At 55.5% G+C, this 16,796-nt stretch overlaps 1 protein-coding gene across 2 annotated transcripts in view; it reads right to left on the reverse strand.

The window, feature by feature from the left end:
- Positions 1-564: 564 nt before the first annotated feature.
- TP73 (tumor protein p73) overlaps positions 565-16,796 on the reverse strand; it is a 31,603-nt gene continuing 15,371 nt past the window's right edge. Inside the window, exons 5-14 of one of the 2 annotated variants that reach the window (XM_056332298.1) lie at positions 8,842-9,028; positions 8,583-8,698; positions 8,030-8,139; positions 7,450-7,592; positions 6,904-6,992; positions 6,448-6,572; positions 5,963-6,117; positions 5,706-5,838; positions 4,606-4,699; positions 565-2,902 (exon numbers count right to left, since the gene is read on the reverse strand). In XM_056332298.1, coding sequence (XP_056188273.1) covers positions 2,582-2,902; positions 4,606-4,699; positions 5,706-5,838; positions 5,963-6,117; positions 6,448-6,572; positions 6,904-6,992; positions 7,450-7,592; positions 8,030-8,139; positions 8,583-8,698; positions 8,842-9,028 — 1,473 coding nt within the window. In that variant the 3' untranslated portion in view covers positions 565-2,581. The remainder of the gene's footprint in view (positions 2,903-4,605; positions 4,700-5,705; positions 5,839-5,962; positions 6,118-6,447; positions 6,573-6,903; positions 6,993-7,449; positions 7,593-8,029; positions 8,140-8,582; positions 8,699-8,841; positions 9,029-16,796) is intronic. The other variant, XM_056332299.1, reaches the window with a different exon arrangement.

A 16,796-nucleotide genomic window follows, 5' to 3' on the forward strand; every position in this document is an offset into this window, starting at 1 on the left:
ATTTATTGAAAAAAGAGAAGTTTTACATATAAAGAAGTCGGCATTTGCCTTTCTGTAGTCACTGTGGCAACTTGTTTTATCGCAGGCAGGTTTCTTTCCGCTGTGCTGGGGTGTCGAGGCTGGCTCTGCGTGGGTGTCACTTCTGCGTGACGTACGCTTCCTTCAGCGGAGCCTTGGGAACAGGGAGCAGCACCGAGAGCCTGCGGTGGGGTAAGGCTGCTTGTGCCCAGGGAACAAGCTGCGCTTCCCTGCTCCCCCAGAACAGGGGTCCCCCAAAACAGGGACTGTGGTGTTGGAGGAAGCTCTCTGCTGCCGCAGGCCAGTTGCCCCCGTGTCCGCAAGGAGCAGAAGGCCTCTTAAAGACACTTTTGGCAGCTGCTCCTGCACAGGGCTGCGTCTCTGTGTATCTTTGCAGTTGCTTGGTGAAGCAAAGCAACTTGTGGCCCTTCGAGGCCTTACGCTTTAGGGCTTAAGCTGGTACAGGAGGGCACTTGCCGTACGGTGTAAGCAAGACTTTAGTTGCCAGATGTTGTCATTCCCACATGTTTTTATTGTGTTACAAAAAAAAAAAAACCAAAACAAAAAAACCCCACAGCTATAAAAATAACACATTTTCCAAAGATAACATTACAAAAAATACCATTCATACCATGGTGGGAGTGTATTAGTTAATACTGGCAGAAGAAGCCTTAGTTAACATTGAAAAACACGAATGATTGTTTCAAAACCTTTAAAGCATTAAAGTGCTTTAATTAGTCATTATCTTAGGACTTAGGTTCACATTTCGGCAACACCAAAGGAGTCAGGTTCCTAATTGCTGCAGTGGAGAGGGGCGTAACGGCCTCCGGGATGCTGCCCTGGCACCTGCGGCTCAATCCGGCTGGGGGAGCGGAGCTGAGCCCCTTGCCGAGGGTGGGAGGGAGAGGAGGCCACCTCCTGCATGCCCAAGTCTCAGAGCCGCTGTGGGACACTGGGACAGAGGTGGCAGAGGGAGGACCTGGGCCCTGGGGGTGCTGGTACAGCGTCGGAGCTCATGCTTGTTTTCCCCGGGATCCTCCTTGCAAGCCTGCAAGGAGACGGCCCTGGAGGTGGTAGGTGGGACTCGGCTCCTCTTCTTTTGCTTTGCTGGTCGGAGGCTTTGTGAAGGGCCCCCTGGCTCCTTCCCCGGCCTGGGGGAGCTGGGACACGGTGGGCGGTCTGCCTCCGGCAGAGAGGCAAAGCGGGGAGGAGACGCAGCAGTGGGAATGTGCCAGGCAGCGTCGTTTCTGCATTGATTCCCTCCAGCTGCCCAAAATCTTGAGCGACCTGAGGTTGAGGGCTGAGAAGCAGCTCCCTGCCCTCCCGCCCCCCCTCCTTCCGCGCAGTGGCAGCCCCGGTGACTTTCTGCACCTTGCTGAGATGGCTGTGGGACGTCGCCTTTCAACACGTGCAGGCGCTGGCGAGGGAGGGAACGCACCCACCGGTGGCCTTGCTTTCTGCTCAGGGTTTTTTCCAGCCTGAATCAACAGACAAATTACGCCTGGAAACAATGACCAGCGACAGAAAACGAAACTGGCAGGACCTCATGTGGTCACCTAGTCTGTCTCCTTGCTCCAAAGTCGGATCAAATGTCCCCTCCTGCATTCCTGCTCGCTGGGGCTCAGCCGTGTGCCACGCTCCCCACTGGAGCAGGGAGGGGTCAGCCAACCTCAGACTTCCCAGCAGAATTCCCTGGCTTGCCCCCTCCTTTGCAGTTGTGTGAAAGATACTCAGAGGAGGAAAAAATACGAATTTTGAGTAGATAAGGCTGGAGACACGATTTTCTTCTTCTTTACATGCTAGAACATGAAATTAATTTACTTGGCACTATAGTGTCTCAGGAGTAAGTATCAATTTTTATAGCGTACATGAAAATAAATCTTTTTTTTCTCCTTACAGCACAATGAGCATACCGTATGTACATTTGCTTCTGTTTATATACACAAATATTTAAGTACGTGACCACATCGGGAACTTTGCGGTTCTTTGCGGCTGCACAGAGACCTGAAGGGCAGGGGTGGGTGGTGGCAGTCGGGCAGGGAGCAGGTCGTGTGGCTTCGCAGCAGCCACTGGCAGGTTTCTGTACAGAAAATGGAGCAGGGAAGGGCCGAGTCCTCGTCACGATGGTGAAGACCATCACGATGGTGTCGGTTCTGGACACGACGGGGGATACGGGACGGGGGTAGGTAAGCCGTACCGAAGGCTGGTCTTGCAAAGAGAAAAATGTACCGTCTTTACACCACGTCTGTCGGATGCGGGGATCCTCCAGTAAAACACAGAACAGCGTAAAGCACCAGCGGGTGCCTGCAGCGGGCAGACAACCCGCACGCCCGTGGCTGAGCTGGCTCCGCCACCCTCCTCTTCCCCTCCGCCGAAGCCACCACGGTTTCCTCTCCGGGGCAGACACTCCCCGTGCGGCTCAGGGCCGTGCTTTCACACAGGGCTTGCAGTTCCCCTCCAGACAACAAAATTACACTTTTCCAGATGCCCAAGGCTGAAAACATTTTTCATAGGGGGTTTCATTTCCCCCCTCCGGTCTTTTGCTGCTGCCTTCTGGAGACCCTCAGTTGATCTCTCCCTCCGTGAATTCTTCCTTTATGGACTGTTTGCGAGATTTGCAGTCTGGGAGGTCAAACCCAAAGTCCGCCCACTCGTCGGCCCCGCCGCGGTTGGGGATGGTGATGGTGTGGCGCACGCGGAAGTGCACGGCCTCCATCACACGCTGCCGCTGCAGCTCGCCCGAGCTGCCGATGGAGATGGTGGAGGCGTTGCTGCTGGAGCGGATGAGCTGCTGGGCCCCGTAGTCGTGGCTCTGCTTGAGCTCCTGCAGACCTCGCCAGATGATCATCCTGTACTGCTCCGGGATCTTCAGTGCTCCGAGATCCTGGAAGAACAGCACCGCTGAGGCACAGCCAGCAGCTGGCAGAGATGCGGCTGCCGGTGGCAGCGAGCCCTGGACCCCCAAACCTGGGGGGGAGCACATGGGCACAATCCCTGAGCACCCACCGGTGGCGGGGCTGGACCTCCTCTGGGTCACAGCACCAAGGCCACGGGCGCATCCCCCACAGGCCATTTCTCATTTGTAACCGGTGGCCAGTTGCCCAGTTACTCAAACGCAGCTTTGCTCATTAGAAATTTGCTTTCTTTTTTGGGGGGCATGGGTTCACATCAAACTGATGTGGAAATGCGAAGGGAGGGGACCCATCCCTTTCGGACGCAGGTTGCAGAGCAGCATGTGAAGCGTCCTCATGTCCGTTCACCTGGGCAAGGAGCCATCGGCCAGGCTGGCCTCTCCTCCGGTCCTGGACCGGGAAGCTGGAGCAGCCTCTGCCCGCGGGGGCCAGCGCCATGCCCGAACGCACCCAGGCGGGCGACAGCGGGCTGTTACGACGCTATGGGCCACACTCATCAAGCCAAATGAGGTCGATAACCTCAGGACTGGGGGCCCTGCACCAGGACAAACACCGTCGTAGCGGAGAGCTGCCAGAGATCCATGTTAATGCCAAACACAGAGACTCACGTGAGTGTTAACTAGAGAAGACAGTGAGTATGCAATTAGTAATTACAAACGCCGACTTGGACACACAGCTCAGCGGTCTGGTACAAGTTTTGGCCGTACCAAACCTTCCCTTTGACAGCTTACAGACGGTCACGGAGTTAGTTCAGAAAATGGTCCAAAACCAGGCTAAGGTTACGCAACTGGCCCCAGCTACCAATGAAAAATCATCGTGTCTCCAACAGCTGCATCACCAACGCACGGCCGCGCATTTTATTGTCACTGCCAGGCAGGTGACATCTCTACCAACTGCCTGGGGGCCAAATGGGATCGGGGCAGGAGCTTTGTCTCAGCCAAAACACTGGGATTTACAGGGCGTGCTATGGTTCAGAGAGTTTAAGAATATTTTTTTTTTTCCCCCATTTTTTTTCATTACCCTGATGGGCTGGGGAAGTTCCTGCTTTGGTGCCACCCGCAACCGCATTTTGCAGAGACTGTGCTTTAACCGAGGACAGCAGCAGCAGAGGGCTGGCGTGGTGTGCAAGCGCAGGTACTTCTAGCACCCCCTCTACTGCTGTTCATGCCAGCTTTTGCCAGACCTGTGCTATTTCATTCCAGGGGTCCCTTAATACAAACATCCCAGGCTTGACTCCCTTACTTTAGCTCCTTTTGTCTTAAAGACTAATAAGGCAGACATAAGATCAGATTTAAAACTCACCGAACTGCAGTGGAGGTGCTCGTGCCAGCTCAGTGGGCTTTGGGTTACTTTGCTGAGCACCTCAGCCGGCTTTTCTGGGGTAGGTGGAAAATCTGCCTGAGGGCTGGGCTGGGGATCTTTTAGCTCTTTTGTTTCTGACAGTCTGGAAGAACCCATGGAGACCATCATGGCTGCTACTGATGGCTAAACTACCGCTAAATCCGAAGGACTGGAAAGGATGCATAAAGGGAAGGGACGAATCCTGGGGAGCGTATATTCTGTGTGAGGGGTTGGTGCACAGTTTTCCCTTTCCTTTAAAACAGTTTTGTCCTTGCTTTTCAGATCAACAGCTGACAGAAACAAGTGGTAAAACAGATCTTCCCAAAGCATTTACCTCTATGGATAGGTTCTGCAGGTGGTAAATATTCTGTAACCCTTGTGAGGTGAAATAGTCGATGCAGTTTGGACACCCCAATCCTGTTAAAAAACTGCAGAAAAAATTTGGAAAATAAAGTGGCATTAACTTCTCACGAATAACAGCTGTGCTCGCAACCATCACTGTAGTGCAAACCGTGCTCCAGGTCGCTGAAGAGGCAGGGGCTGCGGCGAGCTCCTGCTGCCAACGGCCTCGGCAGCTCCCGCAGCCCTGCGGCGCAGAAGGACTGCAGCAGGCGCAAGGGACGGAGCTCTGGGATGCTCCAACCGCTCGGGCAGGCTTTCTGTCTGTGTCACACATCCCTACTGTGCCCTCGGTTGCCACTCGTGTCAAAGTGAAGCAAGATGACGTTCATTCCTAGAACTACTTTTTTTATTATTACTATTTTTCTCCTGATTGTCAGAAGTTTCAGCTCGGTGACTTACACGGAATAACCTGAGGGAGCTGGAGCTCCCGGGGAGGAGCCGGGGCCATGCCCGGTCTGGGCAGCGAGGCCGAGCTCCGCAGCGCAGGCTGGGGCTGCCGGGGGTATTTTGTACATCGTGCCGGGCTGTGGCTACACGCCTCTAGTTCAACTGCACGTACAGCCTCCCTGACTTCGGTAGGGTGTCTGCTGAAATGTCTGTGGTCTTTTTAAAGACTGACATGTTAAAAAGTGGCTGCATACCTGTTAATGCCTTCCTGATGGAAATAAGCCACGCGGACTGATTTCCAGGCATTGCGGGTGAGGAAGGGGAAGGGGGAAGCTCACAAAGCTACGTGCTGGTTGGACATGCAGGAAAAGACTCTTGTTCAGATGCATTTAATTTTTAATTAAGCAGGGACGGATTACCCAGATAGAGGTATGTGAGGGCGATAGAGGTTTCTAACTGGTAGGTAGCTGGGCTTTGGTTTCTGAGATGAGAAGAATGGTCTACGTGATTGCGTGAGCAGTGATTTCTCAGTTGGGACCAGTGGCCAGTTGACCAGTTGCTAGACAGATCTGAAGGTTAGAGTGAGGGACAACAGCAAGAAACATCAGAGGACAAGACAGACAGGGCGTCGGATGCCTTCCCTACCTGACGAGGCTGGGATCGGGGTTGTAGGGCGGAGGGGGGGTGCAGTGTGATCCGGAGACCATGGACTGGGACGAGTGGCCCCCATTCATTTCTCCGTTGGGTTGCATGGGGTGACTGTTCAGCATGCCGGGTCCTGGGCAGCAGCCATGTCAATGCAACAAATAGATCCATTAGACATCATCCCAGTTGTGACAACCACCCGCTCCCTCGGCAGGGACCCTGCGGTCTGCCGAGCCCGGTGAGGTGCGGACCCTTACCCATGGGCGCCAGGCTGGGCGCAGAGCCCGAGCTGTGCTGTGCCGGCTGCCCTACCAGCTGGTTGACAGAGGGCAGCTTGTTGATTCCTCCGCTGTGAACCTTGTTCATGGGTGACAGGACAGGACCGTAGGAGGAAGGCGTCTGCAGCTGACTCCTGCTCGGGGGAAACCAAGCGGCCGGTCAGCCTGCAGCAGAGGGGGGGATGGAGGCACCCTGCCCCAGCCCACCTCCCCTCTGGCTGATCAGACTTCCCCGCTGAGGCTTCAGGCAGCTGTGCCGACGTGGACTGTGGCACAGAAAAGCCACTCCGCACCGATACCGGCCCTATAGCGGTCACCAGCCCTCGCTAAGCACCTGGCACTGGGCAGCCGTGCTGTGAGCCGGTGAACCAGCCCCAGACTGGGGCTGCCTGAGGGCTCCTGTAGCCGGGGTGGCTGCCCAGCCTCTCCGGGCTGTAGGCTCGGGGGGCTGTGGTGATACGTACTGCCTCTGCAGGAGCTGCTGCTGCTGCTGTCGGTAGGAGTCAACCAGCTGCTGCGGGACCAGCTCCACCAGCTCCAGGCTCTCCTTTATCTTCATCAGGATCTCAAAGTTCTCCCGGCCTCGCACCTGGAGGAGGGAACAAGTCCAGGGCTTTGCTTTGTTCCCATCCCACCTAGCCACCTTCCTCGTGGCCCCTTTTTTCCACCCAGCCGAAGGTGCGGCTTCACTGGGGCCAGGGACTACCTGGGGGTCCAGAACTCCCTCAGATGTGTGCACCCACAGATGCTTTTGCCTCTGTTCTCAATGTCTCTGCTCTTACACACACCTGCCGCTCTGCAGGAGACCATGCAACCCCATCCTGCTCAACATCACATCCCCAAGGGGTGTATCGCGGAGGGGACAATGCCACCGCCTTTCCCAGCCCAGCTCCCCACCAGCGCAGCTCACCAACACTTACAGGCACATAATACATCTCCTCCTCCCCGTGCCTCCGTTTCTTAACGCTGGCACCCAGCGCTGGGATGCCCTGGGGGCTCTGCTTAAAGGCTGGGAAGGAGAGAGGAAGAACGTTAGCATGCTGTCCTCGCAGCCGGGCCGGGAGCACCTTGGCTCCCTGCAGGATTTAAGCTCAAGCCATGCAGCGTGCTGGCTGTTCACCTGGGTTCTGGCATCGATGATGTCCCTTTATTAGTAATAATGAAGAGCAAATTTACGTGGACATGAAAGCCCTGCACAAACAGCTTTGCACTCTGGAGGGAAAAGGGAGTGGGTCCTCTTTATGAGACTTTAGATTTGGTTGAGAAAGGTCAAAGCATGGTGCCTGGATGGGGATTGGACCCGAAACTTCTGGAGCACGGTGATTTTGGGTGCAATGGGAACGGAGCTGAGGCAGAAGCCTCTGCGTGGCTTTGAGTGGCAAGGGGGTGCAGGTGCAGGCCAGGAGCCTGGGGCTGCAGCAGAGCAGTGCCCTGAGCCCCCTCCCTCTCCTGGCAAGGAGACTTACTGCGTTTGTTGGCATTGCCGTTTTTAGCTGCACTCTCGTTCAGGGCTTGTTGCTCTCGGTAATGGTCTTCATCAGCTTTCCGGTCTCTCCCGGGACAGGCACAGATCCGTCCCTCAAATGATCTCCTTCCTAGGACTTGGCCGCTGGGAGGAGAGAGAATTCAGTGACCCTATTTCTGCTTGGGAAGTGTGTCGCAGCTCAGTCCATGTTTTGGTCCAGCTCAGAAACCAAACCAGTCAAGCATCTTCTCATCGCTCCATATGAACGGATTGCTCGGGAAGCAATCAAGCCCCCAAGGTGCTGAGTGCAGGGAGCCCCTTGGCAGCAATCTCCTGGGGGAAGAGGAGCTCCTGAGGCAGAGGAAGGCTCCAGCTTGCAGCTGGTGCTGGGCTGGGTCGCCAGTCCCTCCAGGCCAGCCCTTTCCTAGCCAGCAGGGAAGAGCCTTTCCCCTGTGCCAGGCTGAGGCTGCGGGGGGCTGCCACATCCCCTTCCCCTGGGGGTGCTCTCTGCAGGGGAGGCTTCCTTCCCGAGGGCCCTCAGCCCTCCCACAGCAGGGAGAGATGCCCCGACAGCCACTCACTCTCTCGTCTCCAGGGTGATGATGATGAGGATGGGCCTCCTGTTCATTCCTCCCACGCAGCTGCTGTTGCACATGAAGTTGTACAGGATGGTGGTGAACTCGGTTCCCACCTGCCCAGGAGGGGAGAGCCGGCGCTGAGCAGGGAGTGATGGGGGGAGGCAGGCTGGGCCCTCCCAGCCCCCAGCGCAGGGCTGGCGCCTTGGCAGGACGAGCAGGGGAGCACCAGAGAAGGGTGGTGTGGGGATGGTCCCAGCTGGGAAAAGGGGACCATACAAGGACGGTGAGGGGTCTCCCTTTGCAACCTGCTCCCCTGGAATAGGATGCTCTGGGATGCATCACAAGGCTGGGAGCTGCAGATGCTCAAATGCAGCTGCCACCAGTGCAGGAAGCAAGCAGCGGGTGGCCTTAGATGTGCCAGGGCAAGCAGGACGCTCCTGCCCTTTGTGTCCTACCAAGCTGCCCTGTCACCCATGGGTTCACCCTCAGCACCGGCAGAAGCCCAGCTAGAGGCAGGGGCTGATCCTGCCCCCCCCACCCCAGGGCAGCAGGGTACCTGCGGGGGCTCGTAGGGCACCATCACGCTCTGCCTTCCTGTCACGGGGTCATCCACGTACTGGGAGAGGTTGTTGCCTTCCACCCGGATGAGGTGGCTGGCTGGGGCTGACTGGCCTGCAAGGCAAACCTCTGCGTTAGAGGACGTGGCTGCCCAGGATGCTGGTCCTGTGCACGCGAGGGCTGCAGCGCAGGGCGGGACACATGGCCCCCCACGACGACAGGGTGGTCCCCGGCAGAGCAGGGAGAGCAGCACTCACCGTCATTGAAGTCACGGCCAAGCTCGTGGTTGGGGCAGCGTTTCACCACCTCAGTGACGTGCTCTGCTTTCTTGTAGACGGGCATGGCCCGGATGATGGTGCCCGGCGGTGGGGGGGTGGACACCTTGATCTGGATGGGACATGTTTTTGCAATCTGACAGTAGAGTTTCTTCAGCAGAGGGGAGTACTGGAAAAGAAGAGACGGGTGAATGTCACTGGGCCTGATGGGGCAGCGACTGCTCCCCTGCCTGCCCTCGGCTTCCTCTGCTGCTGCGGTGCAAGTGCAGGGCTCCCTCCCCTTCCTGGCACGGGGGCTCGTGCTGGGCTCAGGCTGATGCCCCCGCTCCCACTGCACCCAGACAGGCATTTCTGTTCCCTCGGCTCCTCACATCCACCCGCCTGCTGCTTTCTCACCACTCCAAGCAAAATGCGAGCACGGCAGTAAAGCAGCAAATTAAAATAATGACTTGTTGTAAAACCAATTACCACCTATTGCGTTGCAGCCACGCTGGAGGGACTGTGCCAGTGCAAAGCTGCTCCAGGTACCAGCAATCACCCCTGTGGCACCTGGCCTCCGTGGCTGCTCCACGTTGCAAACTGCTGGTGCTTACTCCCAGTGCTTTGTAGGGGACGGTGACCAAAGGACATTCAGCCTGTCTTTGTGGTAACTGTTTATTCTCTAGGCTCGATATTTGTTTTTCCCGTGGAAATATTTAAATGTGACCAAATTCACCCGCACCACATCGTATCCGCTTCCCACGTAAGCCAGATACCACCCACCTACAGGGCGAAGGGCTGGGCGCTGTAGGAAGGGGTTCCCAGCTAGCCTAATTGCTCCGGCAAAGCAGGAGCATCCACTATGCTGTGCCTTAGAGGAAATCTTGCTGAAAATCAGTGGAAACCCTCATGCATACATCACTCAGCCCATTTTGGAAACGTAACCCTGAGTCTCCTATTGTGCACAGCTCCTGGCTGAGCTGAGAGCACTGAGGGTGCTGACGCACCACAGCCTAAGGAAATTGTGTTTAACGTCGTTAATGGAATCACAGCTAATTATGCAAAACCTCAGAGTTTAATTCTGAGTAGCACGAATGACACAGACAGGGTTTGTTCTGACCATGAGTCGATGCTTTGCAGCTGCTTGCTGCAGCAGCAGTGGCTCCCAGAGGAGACACGGCGGGACCCGCTCCCCAGGCTGGCTGCCGGAGGAGGATGCTCTGCAGGCATCAATAGAAAACAGTTCATGACCACTTAAACACTCCTCGTAAAGGCACAAGGGATTTGCTCGGTTTGGAGTGAGGGGTAAGGTTCCCTTGCAAGGGCTGTGGACCTGCTCAGTACAGGGGAAGCTCCTGGTGGCCACTGAAAATGGGAATGGCAGCCTGAAGACAGCAGCGTGCCTGGGAGCCGGCCCTGGAGCACGGCAGAGCCCCTCGGCAACAGCACCCTCGGGACAGGGACCCAGCGCTGGTCCAGGACCACCGCACCCACAGGTGATGGGCTGCAGCAAGGCAGGGGCTGGCAGCGTGCAGTGGGCAGGGGCTGGCAGCATGCAGCAGGCAGGAGCAGGCTGCACGCTTCGAGCGGAGGGGTGGGGGAGGCAGGGCCCGTCCTTCACCTTCCAGTAAACGCGTGTCTCGGCTCCCAGGTGTGGGGATGTGCAATTCCCTTCCACCTCACCAGTGCCACGCTGTTTTCCATCTCACAAAGAATGTGTTTGCTATACAAGAGCCCACCCCTGCCGCACAGAGAGAAGCCAGTCCCTGCATGGCAGGGCATGTTCCTGCTCAAAGTATTTTATCTCATCCCCACAACATAATGCCCGATGCCAAGAAAATACCACCGTGCAGAGTATTTGTGAGGATGTTAAAGCTTGTCCTCAGCCATCCGAATACAGGTGTGCAGAGGCCAGTGAGGCTCCCTCTGCCCCGCCGTGAGCCATCTGCTCCGCTCTCTGGGTGGCGGGGCTGCCTGAAGCCGGGGGATGGCAGGGCTTGGCAGCTGGCATGGGACTGGGAGGGCATTAGGGACCTGACACGGGTGGCTCAGCCCTTGTCTTCCCACTGCTGCCAGCCTAGTCTGGTGCACACATGCATCAGGTGGGTTTGCAGAAGGGATCTGTGCTTCCTGATCCTGCTGCCCTTTCCGTAGGAGTGGATCCACCCGTGGGCTGAGCGAGCCTTCCCTGCCCACAGAGGCTCCCACCGAGCCTGCTGGGACTGGATGGGCTCCCATCAGCCTGGCAAGTGCTGCAGAGGCAAATGAGAAACTGCTGAAGAGGCAAACGAGATGATAAGCCCTTTCCAGGTGGTATTTCTAGGGAAGGTCAGGGAAGATATAAAGGGGAGAGGCTTCTACCAAGGCAAACTGCAGCAGCTTGGGCATGGTGGGGATGTGTTGGACTGACGGCCAGCTGGCAGCAGGTACCAGCTCCCAGAGAGGCACGCCAGCGGCTCATGGGGGGTGTATGCTGGGGTCAGAGCCTGCTCCGGGCTAGAGAGAGTGGGAGAATGCTGTGGTCATTAGAGGGTGAGATTGGGAGGTGTAATATGAAGCTGAATCTGGCAGCAAGAATTAATCCTCAGTATTGGAGGCATGTGGACTTTCTCAGAGAGAGAGGACATGCGGAAACACCACCTTTCATGGAAATCCCCAAATTTTGCAGCGATACCTGATGACACTGCCCACGCCTTGGCTTTACAGCCAGGTTAGCTTCCTGGGCGCGATCCCGGCAGCGATTGTGCCTAGGCTGGAAGCGCAGGCTCTGCTCAGCGCCCAGTCGCTCCCTCCTGCCCGGCTGGGAGGGGAGACTCGTGCGGCCGTGGCCCACGTAACCTACTCGCCCACAGTGCGATGGGGGTTTCACGCCCTCATTTTAGGAGACAACATGGCAAAACAAGGGTTAGTTGGAGGGGGGCTCTTCCTTGCCAGGTGTTAAAATACTGACAACTCCTGTCAAAGGATCCTTTCATGTAGACATTCCCGGGCAGTCCTCAACATGCCTGGGAAATATAACTGCTCTGGAAGAGTAGAGGTGCATTATGGCAAGTTCTTTGGTAACAAATTCTCTCATTATACCATGTTATGACATGGATAAATCTCTGTTAAATAGCAGAGCGATTGCCCCGCAGGGAGAAAGGCTGCCGCTCAACACAGGCATGCCTCCACTGATAACCTTATCATGTCTTAACAGCTCCAGGATTGCCTTCAAAGATCCTTCCACAATAACAAACTATTCTTTTAAGGAACTCCATGCTGATAACTCTGGGCAAGAACAGTCAGGGCTGTGCCCTGTGCGGCCGCACTCCCGGCTCCTCACAGCTGTACCTCCAGCTGCTGCTAAGGCAAAGTGCGCCTGGTCTCGCAGACCTGGCCTGTTGATGGCCATGGGGTGAATGAGCATTAAGGTTTGGGGATCCCCAGAGGCTCCATGTCCCCAGCCATGTTTGAAGCCAGGAAGGGCCCTTGGCTGTACCCTCTCTATAGGGGACAGCAAAATGCACGTCTTGCTCAGGGGAAGAGCACGCCTCTGCTCCTATGTGGTTATCTGTATTTGCTAATAATCAATCAGACCTGCATCTCTGCGCAGGGCTGCACTACGTAATCTGAGTTACTGGTGCTTTACAAGCTGCAGCTGAAATGTGCACACCCGGCTCGCAGGGAGCACAAAGGCACCGCGCTTTCCTCAAGCACAAGACGAGACAGTTGCAAAGTGGAACCCGGGAGATCGAAATGCCAGTATTTAATCCCATCGGCTAGTGCAGCCGCTTCGCTGCTTGGTACTACTTCTTTTGCCACGGCCATGGTTCTGCCAGCTATCCTAGCGCTGAACCTCGGGCTGGTCACTCATACCCTTCCCGTTCTGCAGCATTTGGACAAGCTGACCTCGTGAAACCAGCCACACGTGGCAGCGGGGTCACAGCCAGCACTCACATCACTCACACTGCTGCCAGCTCGCTGCCACTCCCGGGCACGGGAACAACGTTTTGGGACACCTGAATGCCTTCCCAGCACTGGTGCATCAGCACGGCCTGAGCTCAGCCCCAAGATTTCTTTCACACCTCCAGAAGAGCTTGGGTAAGTTCTACCCCTGGGCACCTCCTGCCTTTATTCTCAGTCCCTGCTCTACCCTTTGGACTGTTCATGTCCAAAGTTACGTTATTACTAAGGTCATCTCTGTTCACAGAAAAAGCCAGAGTGTCTGTTATTGCATGTTTGCGGTGCACAACAGGTTCGCATGTTAGTGTGGCTCGTGGGTGCTGGTTTGGTTTAAACAGCAGTAACAGCACTGAGCGATCTACCTGAAGCGTATGTAAACTTGCAGAAGGTATATTCCTCTGGGTTTTTTCTGTAGTCCTGCTGATTTCAATGTCTGCCCTCATCTGCTGGGCTGAAAGTATAATGTTACCTCCATTGCCATCCCTTCCCTGCTACTGTGATCTGTCCTGCAAAGCAAGTCCAGGGCACTAGGAACAACTGGAAAAGCTGGATTGTTTAAATACCAGTGGTATATCAGCATGAACCTCTGTTTCTCTAGGGACTTGGTACCCCAATATGTCTTGAGATGGGGTTCCTTTCACTTCCATGTTCAAAACACAGCTACTTCTTGGGCAAGATGGAGACTCTGCTGCACCAGTGCCGAACATAATGGGAAATAAGCACAGCAGGGTGACAGAGCCCCGCGGTGCAATTGGCTGCTGCAGGGCTTTACCAAGGTTACCTTGGTACTGCTGCCACTGCATCCAAGGAAATGTTTTGCACATCACCAGATCCAAATGAGCTAACGCCCCGCAATGATTCACAGTGACCGATACAGCTGCAGCTGTGAAGTAGCATTAAATTAGGTCTCAGCATCCACTGCTGCCCACCCTGAGCAAGTACCCAGGACCCACTCTGGAAGAGGCCACCACGCTGCTCAGACCCTTAGCTACTGCTCCAGCACAGGAAACCAGAGTAGGGAGAGGTGTTTTTCCCTATGGATGCTGACAGCCTCATACAAAAAAAGAACCAGAATCTTCAGCATGGAAAGATCTATGGGCAAAGTCCATGTGTCCTAGCCCTCCCTGGGCAGCAGAACCGCTAGGAGGATGTGTCCCAACAGATTCGAAGCTGATAAAATCTTATTTATCTTCAACTGTTGACACTGAAGCGTCTAGACTTGCCTGCTTTGGGAGGGCTGCAGCCAAGTCCTCCTTTCCCTCTTGAAGGAAATGATTTGCTCAACAATTACTTTTTCCACAAATCCTCCCCCCCCCCCCTCCTCCCTACCAGCCGCCTCCTCCTCCTTTTCTACATTCCAGTCTCCTCATTAGCTCTACTCAAGACGTGTCCAGGACTGCAGTCAATGGATCCCAATAAAGCCACTAGCCTGGCAAGAGAGAGAGAAGAAAAGTGCTGCCTCCGGCTGCTAATTTCCTTGCACTCCCCAGCAAGCAGCTGCGGAGCTGCATCCTGGGACAGGTTCAGACAGATCGCAGAGGAGAGGTGATAATAACGTGTCTGTCATCTTACTCAGACATGTAGCATCTTGCAAACCGCAAATACCGTTAACCGGCTTGGACGAATCTGTTACGACAGATCCTGGAAGACATACCGACCACAGAGCTAGGGTTTTTTTCTTTCTAATTTTTTAATAACCATATTTTTAATCACTGGCCTATACAACTTCTCATCGAGCTGCAAATTCCTCCCCAAAAGCTACTTTGTTGCTCATTTACTCTGAGCTGGTTTCAAATATGTCTGGTGCATCACTGATGCCTGAGGGGAGAGCATCTGCTGGTGCCCAAGCCCCACGGGCAGGCTGGGCAGCAGAGACACTGCCTGGGGATGGCTCTCAGGGATGCCCCAACACCTGCCTCCCCATGCCTGCAGCCCCTGCACCACACTGGTGACACATCAGGCTGACAGAGCCCAGGACTCGGGGGTTCTCACGGTGCCTGGCAGAGCGCCCCATGCAGAGCCCTGCATGCCATGCCCCCAGCCCCACTGCCACCAGCGCTGGACCACCGGTGACATCCAGGGCTGGGGCTGTCCCCACAGCAGAACGAGCACAGACAGGCTGTGCACGCTACAGCCTACATTCTTCTACCTTTATTATCATGCCATTACTGCTAATTAAAATCCCTTGGTTAACCCCCAAAGGAGTCCTCTCCCTTCCTTCCCTAGTGTGCACATCCTTAAAATAACTGCCAACCAGGATGACAGCCTCTCGTAGTCACTGCTCAACCAGCCAGCGCTAGCACACTCTGGGTTGCTTTAACCTCTTCTAGTAAGTCTGACTCCTGTATGTCTGGATACTTGGGTCCCCTGACCAAGCTGGTGCTGGAGTTCCCTCTCATCCAAAAAGGAAGTTGAAAATCCAGCAAAACAGTTATTTCATTCTGCATTATCAAAACTGGATAAGGGGAGCAAGCTGGGAGGGGAGGAAGGAAGAGACTGGGTTTGGCTTGGGAATTGCTGCTGGAAACGAAATGCAAAAAGCCACAGCAGCAAGTCCTGGACTCTGGGGGGAGACCACTGCCCCTCGCAGCATCCCTGGCAGGCTGTGCCAAGCAGCAGGGAGCTGCTTCTCCTGCTTTGTGACAGCCACTGCCTGGAGTGGGCACAGGGAGAGAACGTGGTTCACCCAGGGCACACCCAGCATCCATCCCCCTCCTCTTTAAAGTGCTGGAGGTCAGGGCTCCCCAGAACGCTTCCAAGCTGTGGTTCTCGTGGTGTGGGATGCAATCCCAGGTGGTAAATCCCCACTTCCAGCGGTGCGGCAGCAGGCCCTGCATCCAGTCCCGAGGGACTTGGCTGGGGCACCTGTGGTGGGGAGCACCGCTGGCTGACCCACCAGGATGCTGCCGTCGGGCTGCCTTGGGGCTCTGCTGGAGCCACCACTCGAGCTCACTGCTGAGCCAGAGCATGGACGTGTGTTTCCTCCTGCAGCCTTTATTGTCTCTGTTCCTTCAGCAGGTCCCTCCGTCCCCACGTCCTCTGCATGCTTCAGACCCAAATGCAGAGCAGCTGATCGGAGCAGCCTCATTCCCTGGCGCATCCTCTCCCATCTCTCTCCAGCCTCTCCTGCAGGAGAGTGTTGCCTTCCTGCTGGAGCAGCAGTTGCCAGTAAGTCGTTCCCTTGACCTGTGCATACCATACACGTTCGAGATAGTGGAGCTGATAGCGGGATCGTGTTGGAACATCGCACACCGAATTCCTTTGCCTTTTTTCTTAATTCCATTGTGTCTGGAGCTCCTGGAGCCTCATCCACGCCCTGCGAAAGCTGGTGGAAAGCCTCCAGTGGGCTGGTTTCAATGGGCTTCGGAGCAGGCTGATGCTGAGGTTGCTTTTCTACTTCTGGCGTGCCAAAATATCCACACTCTTCTGCCCAGCTACTCGGGTAAAAACAAAGATGTTTGTGGCTCAGAGGCAGAGCGTACTGAGCTGTGCGTGCTCCCTACTCATCTGCAGGCCATTGCTGTTGGACAGGTACCTCCCTAAAATATGGTAAAGTGCCAGAGAAAGTTTGAAGAGGGGGCTCATTTTCTATACATGCTCCTGAAGGTTTTTCCCTCCTCTTTACAACTGCCTCTACCCCACACAGCTTCAGACAGTGACCAGCAAGGGAGAACCTACCTCCTGCCACACCAAGGATTTCCATCCTCCTCATTCAGTTAGCATCAGACAAACCATTTCAGCTTCTCCAGTGCCCACTCTCCAGCTCTGAAAGCTACAGAGCAACTGGAACAACACAGCAGTCTCCCACTGGCCAAGCGCTGGGATGCAGACCAGTTTGCTGTAGGTGACTGCTGGACAGCTGTCCATCATAGCAGGAGCACCTCACCTTGGCTTTGAGCCTCTCCAGCCTTTCCATTGCAGGCTGTTTGCTCCCCAAAGCAGCAAGCAAGGCCCTGGACATGGGCAGGGGGCCCCCTGTGCCCACGACTGAGTTAGGGGTCCCCCTGTCCACTTAG

Source organism: Falco biarmicus, chromosome 3 (genome assembly GCF_023638135.1).
Source record: "Falco biarmicus isolate bFalBia1 chromosome 3, bFalBia1.pri, whole genome shotgun sequence".
Classification (NCBI taxonomy): domain Eukaryota; kingdom Metazoa; phylum Chordata; class Aves; order Falconiformes; family Falconidae; genus Falco; species Falco biarmicus.